At 40.3% G+C, this 16,109-nt stretch overlaps 1 protein-coding gene across 1 annotated transcript in view; it reads right to left on the bottom strand.

Moving 5' to 3' along the window:
- The window catches only part of LOC126185051 (uncharacterized), a 707,909-nt gene that overhangs the window by 72,541 nt on the left and 619,259 nt on the right, over nucleotides 1–16,109 (bottom strand). Inside the window, exon 64 of the mRNA XM_049927806.1 lies at nucleotides 3,702–3,858. Within this exon, the coding sequence (XP_049783763.1) occupies nucleotides 3,702–3,858 (157 nt within the window). The remainder of the gene's footprint in view (nucleotides 1–3,701; nucleotides 3,859–16,109) is intronic.

The raw sequence follows: 16,109 nt of genomic DNA, 5'->3' as shown, positions 1-16,109 counted from the left end.
TCCACAGAAATAAACCACACAAAACAAGCAAACATCCTAATGTGTTACCCAACCTAGTCCTATATGTATTTATTTTATTGCTTGAATTGTACATATAAATTTTCTGGATAGTGTATAGTTTGAGTAGTAATGCTAATTGTGACAAATTGCTGTTAAACTTTAATATGTACATGAAATGAGCTGAATCATCCCTAGTAACAGATCAAAAAATGACCAAGAATATTTGTTTATATGTTGTTTTGCATTTATATGGTGAATTATTATCACTAATCAAGACAGTGTTCTTTCTTTAAATGTTTGTACTGGGTAGAGTAGTTGTCACATGACTGAATCTATACAAGGGTGAGTTCAGAAGGAAGCAGGGCTGTTTGGTCACTGGGCCATTTGAGCAAGGCTGGCTGTTGGTAGTCACACTGTTGCAGAGTTAGTAAGATTTGTGAACAACATTGTAGGGCCTAAGAGTCACGTTTGAAGAACTTAGAAATATTTTCATTGGTGGCATGTTTGAGACTTTAACTTTTATGATACTGGTGGATTTTCATAACAGTGAATGTAGATTTTACATCAACATGACTACTCTACAATTCAAAATTAGTTGCCTGGCAGAGAGTTCATCAAACCACCTTAAAGTTATTTCTCTACTGTTCCACTCTCAAACAGTGTGCGCGAACAATGAACACTTAAATCTTTCTGTGTGAGCTCTGCTTTTCCTTATTTTATTACAATGACCATTTCTCCCTATGTAGGTGGATGCTAACAAACTATTTTCAAATTCCAAGTAAAAAGTTGGCGATTGAAAAAATTCAAGATACTGTCGCAATGAAAAATGCCTTTGCTTAAATGACTGTCATCCCAACTCATGTATCATATCCATGACACTCTCTCCCCTTCTAATGCTATCTGATGTAAACCCCATACCATGCAGCAATACTCCAGAAGAGGATGGACAAACATCATGTAGGTAGTCTCTTTAGTAGATTTGTTGCATCATCTAAGTGTTCTGCCAATAAATTACAGTCTTTGGTTAGCTTTCTGCACTACATTATCTATGTGATCATTCAAAATTTAAGTTATTCAAAATTGTAAGCCCAAGGTATTTAGTTGACTTCACAACCTTTAGATCTGTGTGATTCTAAAAAGTGATGGGATTTGTTATTTCTGAGTACTGTTCGGGCATTATATTCATTTGTGATTACATGAACTTAATTACTTTCAAAGCAGTTTGTGCAACAGTGAACTGTGTTATTATGCTGCATCTCTCCTTTGGTTAAATCTGTTTCAGAATTTATTTTATTTTGCTTTATGTAGGTTGACACTGATGAAGCTGAGGCTTGGATTCTGACTTTTAGAAATTCTGTGGGAAACTTTAACGTACTTTGCAAACAGTTACTGAATACACAATGGCTGCACTGGTGAAAACTATGTGCTAACCTCTGCTGACACTCTGCATGCACAATGCAAATATTGTTCTGTTCTGTAAAGTATTTGTACACCATCATTGTCACTACAGTATGTTAGACAAAAATATATTATATTTAAAGGTATTTCTGTAATTGGAGATGTTTATGTTCTTTGGGATTCACCCCAGTCATTCCTCACTTATATCTTTATCTTCCTTGTGTATCAATTTATTAATTTGGTAACAATGTCATACTACTCTTAAATCTCCTATATACATATGTGTGAGGTTTGGCCTCACAGTTACACTGCATAACCACTTCTTGGACTGGAAAATGTAGCCACAAATTAATTTCTTGGCCATGTAATGTCACCTCTGTATAATCATTGACACCTTAGTATAAAGATACGCCAGATGTCAGCATGGATGCACCTTGTCTCCCCAGTTACCTACCAGCCCCACATACCCACAATATGGCTGCAAATGAGTGGCCCTCTTGTGACTCAGTACCACTTAGGATGGGAGCAACTGAATCACATCCTCTGTCAGGGCTCTGACTACCACTTGCAGTACCCTGAAGTGACGAATATCCAACCCCCCCCCCCCCCCCTCTCTACTATTCCACTCTCCTCTTCACCTATCCCACAGTGGTATTTTGCTGTCCGTTCACCTCATGCAGTACCCTGATCTGTCCCTATGCCACTCCTGCTCCCAATTCCTTGCCTCATGGCTCATATTCCTGCAATAGACCTTGATGCAAGACCTGTCATATACATCCTCGCACCACTGCCTACTCCTGCCCTGTTAAGGAAGCTCCTATCCCATCAGAGGCAGAGACAGTTATGGAAGCAGCTATGTTATCTCCTATCTTAGTTGTAACTACATAGAATTCTACATGGCCATGATGACTAACAAGTTGCCTGTCAGCATGGACAGCCACTGACAAACTGAGGCCAAGAGACAGCTGGACCACCCACTTGCTAGCATGCTATTCAACACAGTGTGCTTACTTCAAGGACTGCTTCACAGCCTGTGCCATTTGGATTCTTTCCACCACACCAACTTTTCTGAACCTGCAATATATCCTTTGTGCCCATAACCACCTCAGCCCAAACTTTGGTTTTCTCTGTTTTCTACCTTCTATCCCCTTCTCTGTTCCCATTCAGCCCTACACACACTTTCTATTTTGCCAGTGTACCCACATAGCTCTTTCTCATTCTGTCCCTGCATGCTTCCACAGGAGGCAGCACTAGCATATTTCACCACTCCTACCCTGCCCTACCCTGCTAGCCCTACCGCAAAAATCCCATGCCTCTTCTGTACCTCCACTACCCAACCAAGTAAAGATTACTGCTCAACTCAGATGCCATCACAACATAGCACCTGGAGAAGACAGTGATCATGTTTGTGCTGTCCTTCTGTGAATGTGTGAATGTCTGATGAAGCAGAGAGCAGCACTCTATCTTTTCATATTCTTGTACATAAACTTTATATGATGACAATAACTGCACATAAATATGTTTAAAGATGAATAAATATTCTATTTTGTCCTGAGACACTACAGAGCAGCCTCTCTCTTTCTTTATGTAAATTTGAAACATGTTGCTGAAAATATACAATAATGGTTTTTGTATTGATAAAATGTTTTCTTGTTGTTTGGTATATTTTGAGGTGAAAGAGCTGAAGTCATGGATAACACAAGTATGAGACTTTCTTGCACTGGAAGAAGGGAATTAACTATCACATTAAATGTAGTTTCATGGCTACAAACAAGTAAAACCATACTTAACATTAGAGCAGAATGTTACGGAAAGAAAGTACAATAGTGAAGTACATTTCTGTCACTCTACTATTATTGGCTTAGAAAACAGAATAGACAAAAACTTAAAATATAAGTTCTGATTGTATCTTGGCTTCAGAAGCAAAAATTATTACAGACAAGTGAAAAATGGAGAGCCTGTGAAAAGTGTTTAAAAGATAAGCAAAATCCATACTACAGTTCTCATCATTAATACAAGAAAACTTTTGAAACTTAATGTTCTCAACAAGTAAATCTGAGCAGCCACAATTCAGATCATTGAAACTTAAGGGGGGGAAAGAATCAAATGGTTTTACAGCAAAATGTTTTTATTATACCATAATAATTGAGAAAGGAAGGAACTACACACAAAGACCTGTATTATCATAAAGTCAGTTGTAAAAGCTACAGCTAACTGAGGACACACAGAGCAGATGGAAATATATATCTATGCATTTTAAAAAAGCTATTATCAGTTTTAGATACAAATATCAGAATATTTACCTGAAAGTGTTATAGAGCAAAGATCAAATTTAAGATTACATTGTATTTGAACGCCACGAGCACTCTCTATAGTGATAATTTCAGTTTCCTGGTAAATGTACATATCTCCAACTTGGGCAGGAAGATGTGTAATAGCTCCTCTTTCAACTGTTACTGCCTGAAAAATAAAGAAGAGATTATTTAACAAATGTAGTGTGGAACAATTACTGACTATAAGAAAATCATACCATTCTGGCAGGTGGAAATATTTCACCATAATATAATTTTGTTCTGAAATGCAACAAAATTTACAGAGTCTGTGAAGTTCAGGATGGCAGGTAGCTATGGGGCATTGGAATGAGTCAAGAAAAAATAGAAAACAACTTCTTGCTAAGTACATGAGACAGTAAATATAAGAATTGTGAAGACTTTTTTGCACCCCAGAAGAAGGAGAAAACCAGCTCAGAACCACACCCAACCAGGTCTCAGCAGAAATGAGCAGCAAATGGAAGTAAACCAGAAATTTCAGAACTAAGTGCTGATCTTATAAGGTTTCACCAAATGTGCAGTCACTAATAAATAAAACTGATAAATTTCAAATACTGTACTGCTAGAAACTTAACTTAAAGTTGTTGCAGTCCTGAGTCTAACTGAAGACTAGCTGCAGGGAGACACACTGAAATTTGTATATCTTCCAGACTTCGCACTAGGCTGTCACTTCCACAGGAAAGGAAAAAGTTATGGGGGTAGCTGTATCCATGTTAAAAGTCATATCACATTTGTGCCCATTCAGTTCTCAGGAGATATTCCCAGAGAAAGCGGTCTGGAAATATTGGGTTGTGAACTACTACATGGAAATATGGCCATAATTTGTTTGTACAGGACAACCAATAGTGACATGAACACTTTGTTACAAAATTTAGAACATCTACTTTAAAAGCTATCAAAAAATAATGGGTGTCGGATTATTCATGGTGACTTTAATATTGATTTTCCTGTGCAGTCCAAATAACAAACTGATATACTGAACCTCCCAATATTACACTGCTGCAAATTATGGTGCAAAGAGTGTGGCATAGTGGCTAGTGTCACTGCCTGGCATGCTGCAGGTTGCCAGTTCAAACCCAAGCACCAGCAATTGTATATTTATGATTTATCATTTCTGGAAGTTTCTTGAAGCATCTTATGTTTGTGTATTCTGGAGTATTCAATGTTTTGTACAAATACCAATATTCTATAATATTCTATGTTTGTATAAATAGCTATACTCTCTGTCCAAATCAGTACTGTTCTGGCTGTACATTTGCGATCCCAATGAATGTACTTTCAGTGCTAAGTATTGTATTTCACTGATGACCTTGCTTTTGGATTTGAACTTTAATGTGGCTACAACATGACATTGTTTGGTGGAGACACTGGGTACATCAAAACATCTATATCAGTGTGGCTCCAATTAGGTAATAAAAAATCTGTTTCATAAATGGACAGGAACCAGAATACAAATAGTACATCATGAGTCATAGATTCAGGAGACCAATGGATTTCAAGCTAGCTGTAAGTCACCAGCACATCAAGCATCCATATCGGTGCTCTCTGAAAATTCTGGTCAGGACCTGATGAAATGACTACAAGATCATGACTGATTCATCAAATACAAAAGGTAGAATGACATAATGTGTTTGGCAAATGTGTGCTTTTACTTGGATGAGACAGGCCAGCAGTAGTTTGACTGGAACAAACAGATGCTCTCAATAGCTGTCTGCTTAGTGTAGGAACAATTGAATAACAGGGTTCAACATCATGGGAAAATGACACAATCATATGTACAGATTGCTTTGGCCTATGTCATGCTGTGAGTCCAAATATGACAAAAGCTAACAAAATATCGCACTTGATGAAAGAAGGTGCAAAGATATGTACCAAGCTCTTTTGGTAACAACCTAGGAATTCATTGAGTGGTGCCAGCACATCAAGGAAATGCAACAGAAGGGAGCTGGATAAAAGTATGGCTGACTCCCAAACGTGGTCACTACTGCAGTTATGGGATATTACCAAAACTTTACCAAGTGAGATAGTACAGTGTTTAGCACACTGGACTCACATTCTGGGGAACAACAGTTTGAATCACAACCTGTCAATCCAGATTTATGCTTCCTATGATTTCCCTAAATCACTAAAGGGAAATGCTGGGATGGTTCCTTTGTAAAGGCCTCAGCTGATTTCATCCCCAATCCTTTTCTAAATCAAACTTGTGCTCTGTCCCTAATGACCTTGCTGTTGACAGGATGTTAAACTCTAATCTCTCTTCTTTTTAGCATGATCTCACCTCCCTCATACATCAGGTAGTGAGAGAAGCAATACAGTTGTTTTATGGCAACCATAACTGTTGGACCAAGTACAAAAGAGATAGTGGCAACAAATGTTGACCCTATAAATCAGGAGGTAACAGAAAATATTGAAGAAGAGGTGTATTGATCTTAAGCACCAATCTCTGCCATCATTTGAATATGCCAGGGAGAACAGACTAACTCGGACTTATCCCGCAGTCACTAAACGACAACACAGCAGCAACCGACACAGGTCAAACCAACTCCTGCTCCAAATATAATACCCCATAGAAGAACAGACATTTGGAAGACAGAGGACAACATGCCAGCATGTTTTCACTGTGTACACATTGCACGCTACTCCAGAGAAACAAAGTGAGTTTTTTTAAACGTTTTATCCATATTTTTCAGCTGTGAATGTGACTGTATTCAGTACTTAGGAAGTTGAATATAAACGCCTTCAGTCAGTTTTTTTGTGTTTTATTAAATTATATGGTGCATTTCAGACCCTGTGTATCCATCTTCAGGTGCAAATCATCTCATACATAATTTACATTTGCGCTTAATTGAGATGAAATGCGTTTTTCTGTTCTGAAAAAGTTAGAGGTTAGGTTTAGTATTTTGTGAATCAAGTGCAGAAAATGTGTGAGAAACAGTGGAAAAAATAGTGAAACACTTATGGAGCAAAGAAGGGAGAACATTTTTAACCTTTTGAGGTCAGCAAACATTGACTTATTCAGTCTCTCATCACACACCATGTCACTAATAAATAAACCAATGTATGGTGACCCCAAAAGGTTAAAAATGTTCTTCCTTTGTTTGTTCAGTATGTTTTTCACCATTTTTTCACTGTTTCTCAAATATTTTCTGCACTCAATTTACAAAATACTAAAACTTACAACTAACTTTCTCATAACAGGAAAATACATTTCACCTCACTCACGAACAAATGTAAATTATGTATTAGATGATTTGCACTTGAAGATGGACCCACAACTTCTAAAACACATCATCTAATTTAATAAATAAAACAAGAAAAAATTGTTACTAAAGGCATTTTTATTCAAAAGGTGAGTTTTTGATGACAACTGTGCCACCAGGTGTCTATATCACAACAGTTATATTCATACCAGTTAACTGCACATTTTAACAGTCAACCTGTGGGATGAAGACTATGGCCAAACCTTGGATGACATTGCTCCCCAACATGTAATATCTGCTTCCCGTTATCATACAAAGGTAGCAGCTGCTTTCCTACCAACCAACTTCAGGAGAACTAAGCAAGGTGACCACCTATGGAGGTGAGACTGCCATAGATGCGATCTATGCATCCACAAATTAGAAAGTGCTCATATAAAATGTCAACATCTGAATGACAGATAATTTGGGAAGAATAAAGACAACTCATGGAGTCTCCACACCAACTATCAATGACTGAACACAATCATGAAGAAAGATTTCTATGAGTTTTAAGTTACGTTGTTTGGATTGTGTAACACTCCAGCTGCCTTCAAATGCATGACTGATTACCTGTTTCAAAACCTTAATGGACTCTGCACATTTGCTATCTGGATGTTTTTGAAGACATATGAAGAAAATTTAAACTGCCTGACAACCATGTTAAAGTGTTTTCGGAGTGCAAGCTTCCACCTGAATCCAAGAAAGAGCCTCTTTGGCATCTAACAAGGTGCTAGCATCTTCTCTAGTTTGAGAAATGGATAATGAAAATGCTGAGCCAGAACTTGACACTGATGCAGGGGTTACCAGATAGGTGCAGTTATAGTGCAAATTCAGGAAGGTGATGAAAAGGTGATATCTTATACCTCCAGATTTCTCTCCAAGTGTGAGATACTAAGCTATAACAGTGACAGAATGACTTGCAGTGGTTTGTGACACCAATAAGTTGTGGTTGTATTTATTTGCTAATGTATTCACAACTGTGCTGGACACACCATTCTCTGTGCTGAGTGTTCAGCCTCAAAGATCTATTGGCTCAGCTAGCAAGGCAGGCACTGAGGCTTTAGGAGTATATTGTCACAGCAGTACACAAAAGTGGGCACAAATACAAGTCTGATGATATCTTTCAAGGAATCATTTCTTGGAACCCAGCACCATGGATAACATCTCAGTTATCGCCACATTAAATGACATTGTTGCTGATTGGAGGGAAGATCCCGCACTGCTAAAAGCCACAGAAGTCTTGAAGAAGGAGGAAATGACTAAACGAGAATTCTAATTAATAAAAAGAGCACTGTATAAGAGGAACTATGATCCTGAAGTATTTCCACCTGGGATTCGTGTAGACAGAATCAGATGCAAATACCACTGGCTATGACTCTAACAATCCATTAGACACTATACATTCATTCTCTCAGCATCTTTAGGACATTCTCACATGGTTGAAGCAAACGTATGACCATTCACGCTGTCCTTCTTGATATCCAGTCAATATGCCCTCTTAGTTGTATTTGGCATGGGTCCCACACATCCACACATTTGAGCAATACTCTAGGCTGAGTCACATGAGAGTTTTATGGAATCTCCTTTGTTGACTCACTGTATTTCCCTAGTATGCTACCAATGAGCCACAGTCTGATACATGTTTTACTATGATTGAGCCTATGTGATTGTTTCACTTCATACCCTGCAAATTGCTATGCTCAGGTATTTGTGTGAATTGACCAATTCCATTCATGTTTTCAATTGTATGAACATTAAATTGGAGCAATGCTCCTGGATTTTCCTGTGTAAAATGAACATTTTAAAATGGAGTTAAACTTTTCTGCTTTTTCTTTGCTACCCTCAATTTCAGTTCCTGTTCCATCCATGAGTGACTGGTCAGTATCTTTGGTGCTAATAACAATCTTGACATGTAACCAGATTTTGTTTAGGTTTTGTAAAAGATCTTACACCAACATTCAGCTGCAGTCATCACAGAAAGCTTCATGCATTGTTTTCTTGACAACCAAACATGTTTCATTCAGCATCTCTGTATCTATAGTCTTATGCTTTGTTTTACACCTATTACACAGTGTTCTCCATTTCTTTAGAAGTTTCTTTACTATGACTGTATACCACAGATGTTCCTGACCATCATGAACTGTCTTACTGTATGCCTGTCCATCCACAGCATGGTCTCCTATTCTTTTAAACTTGAGCCACAATTCATCAATGTGCTCCTGTCTTGAGCTAAAAGTTTCAAGTTCCTCTTTGAGATATGACACTACTGCTTCTCTATATAGTTTAGCAATCACCTAAATCTGTCTTCTTCTTTTAGTTGCCCTTTGCACTTCAGTGATCACTATTCCTAGGTCTGACTTGAGGTTTGCTGATACAAGTTTTGATGTGGACATCCCCAAAAAGGTCAGATCTGTTTGTTTCCATTATATATAATATGTTTCCATCATGAGTAGAGTTCCATACTGCCTGTGATAGCTAGTTTTCAGAGACATTATTTAATAATATCTTGCAGGATATCTTCTCATGCCTAATACTACCAAAACTGTGGTTATCTAAATTCAGTGTTGAGTGATTCGTCTTCTGTTATAATAGCAGTATGATTGGGGCACTTATGTACTAGTGAGCTGAGATCTTCTCTTAAGTTTTCAGATACATTAGGAGACGACTCTGATGGTCAACACAAGGATCCAATTATAGTTTTATGACTATCCCTCACACTTAGTTTTCCCCAAACAATCTCATATGCAGCTCAGTGGATTTGAGTTTCTTGTCTACTGCAACAAATACATCACTTCCCATTAGCATTAGCATATCCTTTGATATATGCTTAAATTTTCCCCAGAACTTCACTGCTGTCAAGTTTTAATTATAACCAACTTTCTGTACCTAATATTATAAGAGCCTCACTGCATTTTAGGAGTGCTTCAAATTCTAGCACTTTGTTGTGAATGGTTCAGCAGTTAACCACTATGATTTTAATACTGTCACCTGCAGGGGGCACTGATTATTCCCAGTCTCCTACAGATATCATTATCTGGACTGGGTAGAGTCACCTAACCTAAAAAACCTTTGTGTGCACACTGTGAACAGTCAGCTAACTAGGACACAGCCCCTAATAAGAAGTGCTCACTTGACTCAATATATGGGAAACTTACAGTCTCACCCATATTGTGCAAGTCTAGCAAATCACAGCCTAGCTTGTCACAGAATCTTTGAAGTCTCTGGTTCAAGCCCTCCACTTGACTCAGAAATAATGGGACATGATCTGTTCTGAGGAAAATACTGCAAATTGTGAGCTTCATTGGAACTTGAGCAGCTGTTCCTGCTAGTCACTGGAATGATCCAGGTGTGACCTAAGATCCCAGATATCAGGCATCGTTTGTCCAAATGTGTGCCACAATCTGCAGTGATCGCTAGAATAGCCTCTTCATCATGTTGAATGAGGCCCCCAGGCACACAGACAGAGTGCTGACATGTCACTCACAGTCAAATGGAGAAGTACTGATAGATTATCTATTTCCTGCAGGAGAGGCAGGACCCACAGTATGTGAGGTATATTTGGTACCTCTGGTAGATGATTCTCAGTAGCTCTCACAACACAACGATTCACTGTAGTTTCATACTGCTTGACAGTATTCATGATGGTTTCTAGCTGATAATGAACAGCAACTAACTCAACCTGATCCTGAAAAGAGCATACACAGTGGGACTCTATTATGCCTGGTGCAATATTTTACAGAACAGTAAACAAATAGCTGCTGATCCTCTTTTAATTTATGGGTCTGGTATACTACAAGTATCACCACTACCCTTTGAGAGTTTAAGCAATTAACAGCCAAATAAGATATCTATTATGACAACATAAAAACTTGGTACAAAATTTTGCTGTTACTCTCAAACATTTTATGGCCACTAACAAAGTTGACAATGGTGTTACTGTATGAAAAATACAGATAACACACTTCTTTTAAAATAGAAAACTAATCTTACATGAAATGGTGGTTATTTATGGTAACTGTAAATCACTAATGCTGATTCACTACATTGTAGCTTATGCACAAGACTCATAAATTATGAAACTTCACGAAAATGTACATTTCCAAGTGTCTGAAAATAAATTATTCTCACATGAATATATAAAGACTGGTTTTTGAATCAGGAGACTGTAGCCAAAAGTTTCTGGTTAACAACTGATAGACTTGTTTTGAATGAGGATACTGTAACCAAAAGGTTCTAAAATGCACAAATTACTTAACAATTGATAATATACAACAAGTTTTTCACACCATTCACATATTTTTGAAATATATATCACAATGAACATGAGCATTAACACACGCACTGAAAGATTATCTGAAAACAACATGAGCAGTAGAATGTTAGAATGTAGAATTTTGAATTGGATCTTGTGGTATCAATAGTAATGATGCCACGGTATAGTTTCAAAGGTTGGCACTACCACGAGACACCGATGACAGCGCCCTCTAGCTGGTGCTGTGCAGCTCTATGAGCTCCACTACAGATTCGCCCATTTAATCAGGTGCGGCCAGCCAGGACACTTTGCTTCAGTATCGTACCTACGTACAAAGTTATGTAATCATTTATCACCTTGTTATCACTACATGCCGCCTCCCAGGTGGGATACAAAAAATGTTCAAATGTGTGTGAAATCTTACAGGACTTAACTGCTAAGCTCATCAGTCCCTAAGCTTACACACTATTTAATCTAAATTATCCTAAGGACGAACACACCACCCATGCCCGAGGGAGGACTCGAACCTCCACCGGGATACAAAATTTTGGCGACGAGGATGCCGCATTTCATCTCATATCATTTTCTATTTTTGCTCGGTACTGCTTCAGCTTTTTTTTGTGATTTCACAGTGTGACCGTGTGGGTGTATGACTGTTTCCCCCACTTGCTATATAACTTTCATTTGTGTACACCATGGCTTCGCCACAGTAACAGGCTTCGCTGTCCGATCTTGTACGTTTTCAGGCTCAGCAAATGATGCAGCTACATACTGCCATAAATGGACTGGTCACACTACAAACTGCAGCTACTTTGGCACCTCTGATGCCACCGCCTGTACTGACACTGCCACCATCGGCTCCGCCATTTCGTGCCTTCAATCCAGATGTTGAACACTGACCAGAATACATCGCCCAGCTGGAGCCACACTTTGCAGCTTACAACGTACCAAGTACAGAGCGGCTTGCTTTTTTCATTGCCAACGTGGGTGTTGTGTTGTACCGTGTGCTTGTGAAATTGTTTCCCACCACCCATCCAGAAACTAAAATGTACGACGAAGTGATTGATGCTTCGAACTTCCACTTCTGTGACAGTGTAAATATGGTAGCTGCATGTTACAAATTCTTTCATCTTCAGCGTGGCCCTTCTCAGTCGAATAAGTCTTGGTTAGTGGACCTTCAGGGACTAACTTCTGATTGTGATTTTAATTGCTCATGTGGATGCTCATATGTGGATATAATGATTAGAGACACTATTGCGCAGAATGTGGTGGATCACCACATCCGCAACAAATCCTCAGATTTAAAAACCTGTCTTTGCAGGAAGTAGTGGACTTGCTAGACAGACAAGATACTTTAGACATGGCTACTTCCACATTCGATGTGACCTCACGTGTGTGTACTGTTAGCGTGGCACAACACATGCCCTTCCACCCGGTCCCAGCCCAGCCAGCCACGACGCACCACTCATGCACTTGTAAACACGTCTCAAACCAGGCACCCACTAAGAAACTGAAATCATGTACAAACTGCTTTCGTGCTCACCCATGGGACAGTTACCCATCCCGTCAAGCACAGTGTTACTTTTGTAATAAGAAAGGATATGTGCAAGCTGTGTGCAGTAAGAGAAACAATAATTCCGAACTTGTCTCCTGTTTGCGTAACTCGCGTGGGCGTCACTGCAATGGCAACTGCCATGATCATGATTCACATCAGCCGATGGACGTTAATGCCATTTATTCAAAGCTTTCTGCTTCACGTGCGACAATGGTTCGTCGTGTGAATCAAGTTTTGCCGGACACTTCCTCTCACATTCAGAGCAATTCGAGGAAACTTTTTGTGACTTTGCACATTTGTGGACATTCTCTTTGCTTGCACCTGGACACTGGTACGTCAGTTTCTTCACTGAACAAATCTATGTATGACTTGCTTGGTTCACCCCCACTTCATCGTTCGCATTCCATGCTGAGTGCATTTACTGGACAGGAAATCTCAGTGCTCAGCGTGTGTAGTTTGCAAGCCATGTATGGTGCAACTACCCATACAGTGTCTTTCCATGTGCTGCATTCTAGTGACGCTACAAACATTTTTGGCATGGACGCATTTGAACTTTTTGGCCTTGCAATTCAGGACAACATACTTTGCATCAACGCTAGTGACCATGCCGACTGTGTTGCCGCTCTGTGCGATGATTTTGCTGAACTCTTTTCTGATGGCTTTGGTTGTGCCACAGACTTTGCAGTGCATGTTGTAGTTCAAGACAATGTCATGCTTATTTTCCGGCGTGTGCGCCCAGTACCGCATGCACTGTGTGATGCCGTAGCTGCTGAACTTAAGCATTTGCAAGACAGTGGTGTCATTGAACCTGTTTCTGCTTTGCCATGGGCTTCACCTATCATGTGTGTGAAGAAACCAAATGGTCATCTCCATATTTGTGCTGACTTTAAGTCAACAGTAAATCCCCAGACAGTGGTAGCTACATTTCCCTTACTGTGTTCTGAAGACTTTTTGATAAGCTTGGTGCGGGAGAATTCTTTTCCACGATTGACTTGCGGGACCCCTACTTTCAGATTCTGCTCGATGAACAGTCACAGTGCTATTTTGTGATCAACACCCGCCTTGTATTGTTCAAGTTTTGCCGCCTTCTGTTTGGTTGTGCTTCGGCTCCTGCTATTTTTCAGTCTTATTTGCAACAGTTGTGTGCCACTGTCCCTGGTTGTGCCAATTATCTGGATGATATAGTTGTATCAGGTCACACTCCTGACAAACATTTGCAGAATTTGGGTGCCTTGTTTACTGTACTTTTGCAGTCAGGACTAAAGTGTAACAGGGACAAGTGAAAATTTTTTCAAACTGAGATTCAGTATTTAGGACATGTGATTAACGGACAGGGTATCCACCCCTCACCATCACATCTCAGTGCAATTAGAGACGTACCAGCACACAGGAACTTGAAAGAACTTCAGTCTGTGTTGGGAAAAATCACTTACTATATTTGGTTTATACCAAATGCAGTGCAGATTGCGGTGCCTTTGCATCGCCTTCGACTTAAGAACGTTCCTTTTGTTTGGTCTTCGGAATGTGCCGCTGCTTTCCACAAGCTCAAATCTGTTTTGTTGAGTGATCACTGTTTGATTCCTTTCGATCCCTCCAAACCAGTTGCTTTGGCTGTCGATGCATCTTCTCACATGCATCGGCGCGGTTCTCTCACCCTGCATTAATTCTGTCGATCGCCCAATCGCTTTTGTGTTTAAGTTGCTCAATTCTGCCCAGCAAAACTATTCTCAAATCAAGAAAGAAGCTTTAGCTATTGTATATGGCACAACTAAGTTTCATGATTTTTTTGCATGCTCACAAGTTCTATTTGGTAACCGACCATAAGCCTTTGACATCGTCGTTCCATCCATCAAAGCCAGTTCCAGCCCGTACTGCACAAAAGTTGCAGCATTGGTCTTTGTTTTTGTTTAACTACAATTACGAAATTTTGTTTCAGCCTATGGCCCAGCATGGCAATGCTGATGCATTGTCTCATCTGCCTATCAGTCCTGACGACGTGTTTGATTCTTCCGAACTGTCGGCATTGAGAGACAAGTTGCGAATTTGCTTGCTAACTGTCACTCTTGCGTGGAGCATCAATCTGCTCCCTGCCAGTGCTTCTTTGCGTAGCCAACTCCTACTGCGCCTTGGCAGCGCATTCATACTAATTTTGCGGGTCCTTTCTGGGACACCCACTGGTTGATCATTATTCATGCATACAGCAACTTTCCTTTTGTTGTAAATATGTCTTCTACTACATCTGTGAGTACTATTCGGGCTTTGACATCTATTTTTTGCATTGAGGGCCTTCCTGAAGTTATTATCTCTGACAATGGTCCCCAATTCGTGTCCTCAGAGTTTGAAGCGTCCTGTGTTGCGAATGGCATTCGCCATCTGACCCCCACCCCGTTCCACCCCCAGTCGAACAACGAGGCTGAATGCTTTGTGCGTACATTTAAGTCACAGATGAGCAAGTTGCATTCCACGCACTTTTGCAATTGTGCGCTCTGCACTTTCCTTGCGTCCTATCGCTCTCAGCCGCAAGGCACCCATTCCCCAGTGGAATTGCTACATGATCACGTCCATTGGTCACTCCTGCAGCTCTTGCACCTGCCGCCACGTGCTCCTGCTGCTTCGCCTTGTTCTGGCTTGGCACCACATGATTTGGTGTAGTATCGCATCTTCTATGGTGGGCAGCGCTGGAAACAGGGGCACATTCTTCACCAGCTTGGCTGCGCCTTATTTGTCATTTCTGGTCCCTCTGGCTCTGTCAAGCAACACTGGAACCAGATTCGTTTGTGTTGTCCTTGGTTTTCTGCCACTGGTTGTTTTCCGGCAGAATTGGAGGCTTCGCAACTTCCGCCGCCACGGCCCACGACTCCACCGACAGCACCTCTGCCGCGGGCACGCCTCCAGTCGTCGGCGCTGCCAGTCCGGTCACCTGCACCAGACAGACACCTCCCGCTGCCATCGCCACATTCCTCCACGGTGCCAGAACTGATGGACGCTGAGGCTGCCGTCACAACACTGCTGATTGTATTTCATCAATGGTGGCAAAATGACAGCCTTTCATGGTTCTTGCTAGGCTCAAGAACTGAAAGATGTTGCAGGGGGCTATGTCTAGTGAATGCCATGGTTCAGACAACTTAACTGTTTTGTATTGTGCCAAAAAATCAGGCCTGGTGCCTGGGAAATTCCATCTTGGAAACTGAGAAGCTCACTGACTGTGCATTTGCTACTGTCATAGTCATCTACAGAAAGTCACTGAAGGATGACAAAACCATGATTAGATGACAAGCCATTGACTGTCCATGCTTCACCACAGAATGTGGAAGTTGGAGGCTTGCATGATATGT

Source organism: Schistocerca cancellata, chromosome 4, assembly GCF_023864275.1.
Source record: "Schistocerca cancellata isolate TAMUIC-IGC-003103 chromosome 4, iqSchCanc2.1, whole genome shotgun sequence".
In the NCBI taxonomy this organism is placed as follows: Eukaryota; Metazoa; Arthropoda; class Insecta; order Orthoptera; family Acrididae; genus Schistocerca; species Schistocerca cancellata.
The sequence above is the reverse complement of the archived record's forward strand: the minus strand, read 5'-3'. Positions and strand labels throughout refer to the sequence as shown.